The 5,335-nt window shown below is 40.0% G+C and overlaps 1 protein-coding gene across 1 annotated transcript; it reads right to left on the reverse strand.

Moving 5' to 3' along the window:
* Positions 1 to 2,696: 2,696 nt before the first annotated feature.
* Positions 2,697 to 3,654, reverse strand: LOC141840929 (uncharacterized). The gene has a single exon (XM_074729032.1). It carries the CDS (start codon positions 3,575 to 3,577, stop codon positions 2,852 to 2,854), a length of 726 nt encoding a protein of 241 aa, XP_074585133.1. The 5' UTR covers positions 3,578 to 3,654; the 3' UTR covers positions 2,697 to 2,851.
* Positions 3,655 to 5,335: the final 1,681 nt, after the last annotated feature.

The raw sequence follows: 5,335 nt of genomic DNA on the forward strand, positions 1-5,335 counted from the left end.
TGTGAGTTGAACCTTAAACAAAGGAAGTGAGTGCTCCCGTGTTCGAATCAAGAGGACCAAACACCAGGTAGGAAGTCCTAGTAGGTCGGATGGATCGAGGGGCAGGAAGTCCTAGTAGGTCAGGTGGACCGAGGGGTAGGAAGTTCTAGTAGGTCAAGTGGACTGAGAGGCAGAAAGTCCTGGTGGGTCAAGGATTCAGACATAAAAAAGATGTTTAAACGACGTTTGAGGGGAGCCTATGATCCTTTGTTTGAGGAGGGGATTGTGGGTTGTAAGGGTGCAAACACAGTCCCACATCTAAAACACATGGAAAAGATCATAGGTTTAAAGGATGGAAAGTATCTCCATTGGTATGAGACCTTTTGTGGAGAGTCCAAAAACAAAGCCATGAGGGCTTAGGCCCAAAGTGGACAATATCATACCATTATGGAGATATTTTGAATCCATTGGTACTAACTGTTGGGTTATAAGGGTGCAAACATAGTCCCATATCTAAAGTACATGGAAAAGATCATGGGGTTAAAAGGATGAAAAATATCTCCATTGGTTTGAGGCCTTTTGGGGAGAGCCCAAGAACAAAGCCATGAGGGCTTAGGCCCAAAGTGGACAATATCATACCATTTGGAGATATTTTGATTCCATCAATTTTAACAAGTGGTATCAGAGCGAGACCGCTCTTCACCGGATTAACCGCCGGATGAGCCATGATCCAGATCTAACCATGTGGTTTGAACCTTAAACAAAGGAAGTGGATGCTCCCGTGTCTGAATCAAGAGGACCAGACACCAGGTGAGAAGTCCTAGTAGATCGGGTGGACCGAGGGGCAAAAAGTCCTAGTTGCGGCTAGGTGAGAAGTCCTAGTAGGTCGGGTGGATCGAGGGGCAAAAAGTCCTAGCTGCGGCTAGGTGGGAAGTCCTAGTAGGTCGGGTGGATTGAGGGGCAAAAAGTCTTGATGGGTCGAGGATTCAGACATCAAAAACGACGTTGAGGGGGGCCTGTGGTCCTTTGTTTGAGGGGGGATTGTTGGGTTGCAAGGGTGCAAACATAGTCTCACATCTAAAGTACATTGAAAAGATCATCGTGTTAAAAGGATGGAAAGTATCTCCATTGGTATGAACCTTTTGGGGAGAGCCCAAGAACAAAATCATGAGGGCTTAGGTCCAAAGTGGACAATATCATACCATTGTGGAGATATTTTGATTTCATCGAGTACTAACACTAACAGATATATCGACCATACTCCATTTCCTTATCCACCCCATTGATAGTTATTACAAATATTTTCAAACACAATGCTATGACTGAAGGGAGAGGTAATCATACAGTTATCAAATTCGGTCCCCTAGATACCCCTCTATAGACGTGTGGTGTTTAGCAATTGGAGATGCCTTTAGTTGTCGGATTTGATCTCCTCCAGCTCCAATGTGGAGATGCTCTTTGTGTTAGAACACATTTTTTATCTTCTTCTTCTTCTATATTTTTGCTACTTTTCACCCTGAGCTTTGTGTTAACTTGATCATCGGAATGACCTCGACGAGGCCCATCGGCACCAATTCTAACCTCTATATGAGTGTTGCAGACCTTCTAGTGCCTTCTTTATTCTCAACTAGTCGCTCTATTCATCGTCAAAGTCAATAATATTATCTCCTCAATAATTATCTCCCATTGATTCATTAGAGTGTGATCTCAGGGAGGAACATCCAAAATTTTAGATTTAGGATTTGCTAATTGATTGCTACGTCATGCTAATTGATTTCTAATGCTAATTTCAACCTTTTCAAGGTTGAATTTACGTTTTACCTAGTATTCCATTGACATTAATTTATCAGGATTGCTTTTGCCCAACAACATGCAGTACCCATAACCTGTTATGACTTTTTGTTGTCAACATCTAGTCAATCTTGATCTGTCAAGACTTCCTCTGCCTAATATATAGTCATCCGTAATCTGTTGAGACTTCTCTTGTTACTAAGTGGTTGGTCAATTGTGACTCACTTAGACTTTCTGTCTGATACTAAGTGTCTAGTTCTCCGTGACCCACTTAGACTTTTTCAATCATCAAGTATCCGTTTAACCGTGACCCGTTTGAATTTTTCATCTTGTGCCACAGGTCTGATCATCCCTGATTGACTTGGACTTTCTCGATCACCAAGTGTTCTATCAACCTTGACCCACTTAGAATATTTCTCTTGTCAACTTCTTGTTGAATTTTCATTTTTCAGTCACCAAATGTCCGGTCAACCGTAACTCATTTGAACTTTTCTTTTTGTGTCAAATGTCCAATCCTATCCTCTTAGATTTTTAGTCTTATGCCAAGTATCCAGTCAACTGTGGCCCATTGAACTTTCTACAGTCAAATATTCAGTCAACCCACTTGGACTTCCTCTTTGTGCCAAATATTCGATCAATAGTAATTCACTTAAACTTTTCCACCATCAAATATCTAATTAACATTGACCTACTTAACTTTTCTTCATCGTTAAGTATATATTTAATCAACTTTGACCATCTTAACTTATTTAATATTTGACTAATATTTTACTCAAATACCAAAATTTAAATCAACTGGAACTCAATCAACTCTGATATGATATTGCACCAACAATTTACCAGGCACTTCATTCTTAAAAAGTAAATAATAAAACTCGACGCAGCCAGCTTATTTTCGTCTTTACCAATGAAATAGAGAAATAAAGATTTTCTTTAAGTATAATGCCTCGAAGTTGAAAATTCCACTCTCATTACAACTCTAATTATAAAATTTTCTATTCATTATATAGAATACTTGTAGAATTTATTCACACATGGATAGAGAAATTAACCAAACAGCAATACTAATAAAACTAATTAATTAAGCTCGTCCCATCATTAGTGGCACGTCGCGCCGCTGACGATGATGCATGTACTCCGGCACCGTCGTCGTCACCGGGGTTATCATTTGCTGGAGACGCAGCTGCTCGTAAAACTTCTTGATGAACTCTTCCGCATCCTGGTCGATCCCCCCGTCCGCCTCCCCTTCTTCCTCCTTCAGCGGGAACGGCGAGTCGGTGATCCTCAGTTGCCTCACCGGCGCCGCGGGGCTCTTCCAAATCGCCGGCGAATGCGTCGCCACTGCCGAAGCAGAGTACTCGTCTTCTTCACCGCCACCGTCGTTATCGATATCCGCCTCGGCGTTGAGAATTTCAATGGCCTTGAACACGGCGTCATCGTCGTCGTCGTAACGATGGTGGTGACGGCGGCGGCGGTGGCGACGGAAGGTGGGGTAGGACGGGGTGTTGCTGAAGCTGAACTGCACCTCCTTGGGGCTGTAGAAGGCGATGTTGGGGTCCATGGACCGGCAGGTGAGGGCAGAGTACATGGTAGCGGCGCCACCGCCGCCGCCGTGGTGGTGATGGTGGTGGTGGGTGAGGAGTTGAGAGAGGGCTTTTCCGGCGATCTTACCTCGCTTGAGGAGGAGGTGGAGGTCGACCATAAACTTGTTCTTGGAGAAGCCCAAGAACACCAACCTCACAATATGCCAAAGCCTCTTCGCTGCCCTAGTATTATTACAACCTCCGCTGGCTGACGTCATCTCCATGAAAATACTTATTTTTTTATTATTTTCCTCCAAATTTATATATGCAGAAAAATTGAGAGAGGAAGAGGAAGAGGGGATTTATTTTGGTTTGAGAACAAATGGTGGAAGGAGCGGGAAGGTATTTATAGTACACAGGAGGAGTGGAAGGAAAGGAAAGGGGAGACATGCAATTAGAAGGAAAAATAAAAATGATAAAGAAATTAATTAAGAACAGTGGTGGCCAAGTGAACATGTACGGGGTGAGGATATTTTCCCACTGCAATTATTGGATCGGAAATTACTAGAAAGTCCTCAACAAACTCGTAGATAATTAAGGTTTACCATTCAATTTAAAATAAGAAAAGTTAATTGAAATAAAATAAAATAAAAAATCAAAAGGAATGGGAATATTACAACAAATAATCAGAGGAGTTTACTAATCTTATAATTAGAGTTTGAGAATGATAAGTTAATGAGTAGCCTTGTTGCACGCATGCAAGCAAAGACGTCTGACGCGGTGACGCCTATGGAGCCACGTCGAGAGCGTGGGCCCCTGCATTAATGCCGACGTGTACGCGGCGAGATTTTTGTCTCATGTATTAAAAAACCAAAAGAACCAGAATAATTTCATTAGCTGACAATTTTATTTAGTGCAATGCCATTAATGAGATCTTGTTTTATTCTCGCTAGGAGTTTGTTTAGCTGTTAAATGAAGGGAAACCATGTCTGGGAACTCAAGACCAGAGCCTAGAAATTTATTTTAAAAAATTACGATTACATGATTAGCATTAATTTAACCTTCGAATTTAGAGGGTAAAAATGGTTCACGATTCGCCAAATTGTGTTAGCTCGGAAACTACGTACATTCAATATCTTGGAGGAATTTAATTTTGTGATTTTTGTCATAAATAAATAATTCTTACATCTAATATGATGTGAAAAATTTAAGAGCGTAGTTCTAATTACATTTAATAATAGATCATATAATCTAATTAAGTGTAGTAGGGGGTAGGCAAAGCGGATTTGATAGTTTGAATGAGCTTTGGCTTGTCTAGATGTGTTGAATAGTTTGGATGAGACATATGAAACTAGATGGACTAGACAAGTTTAGCAGATCAAATTGAGACCTCTGCAGTCGCTTCAAACATAAATATAAGAGAGATGTAAAGGCAATTTAAAGAAATGCTCTCTGATAATTAATGATATATAAACTTGTCAATTCCCCAACAGGTAAAACAAACTCTAATATATAAATTACTTTGCTTAGACTTTTAAGCTATAACATTTATTTCTCGACTATTTCTTACTGAGATTCACTTAGCTATAACAAAAATTAAAACAGTTTGATACATATTTATAGCTTAATTAAGTTGGACTAGTGGGTTAGTTCAAGTTTCCAACATGCATGCCGGCCGCCTCAATTACAAAGTACATAATTCAAAACTAAAGGCCAAACAATTGATTAGGAAGTGTTTTATAGTTGGATTCCTAGGAAATATCCTGGCATTCTATTATAATATAATGTCATTTATTTATCTTCCCAATTTTCTTTTAAAGCAAAATTTGTTTGTGTGGAAAGATAAGCGTGGGGAAAGATAAAGTTTGTATGAAAGAGATTGCCCTAATTATTTAAGCAAGTGGAGAGACCACAAATTCATAAGAAATAGACAATGTAATTAATGAGGGTTGATTTCATGAGTTCATCAATCTTTATCTCTCGGGTCTTGACTAATAATGTAGCTCAATTATTGTAGAACAGTTGGCCCTCCTTAATTCCCT

Source organism: Curcuma longa, chromosome 11 (assembly GCF_044706935.1).
Source record: "Curcuma longa cultivar G26 ecotype Majalengka, Jawa Barat chromosome 11, ITB_CL_G26_1.1, whole genome shotgun sequence".
In the NCBI taxonomy this organism is placed as follows: Eukaryota; Viridiplantae; Streptophyta; class Magnoliopsida; order Zingiberales; family Zingiberaceae; genus Curcuma; species Curcuma longa.

Bases quoted from the DNA above. Each gene is read 5' to 3' on its own strand.
- LOC141840929 (XM_074729032.1), bottom strand. From the start codon at position 3,577: ATGGAGATGACGTCAGCCAGCGGAGGTTGTAATAATACTAGGGCAGCG.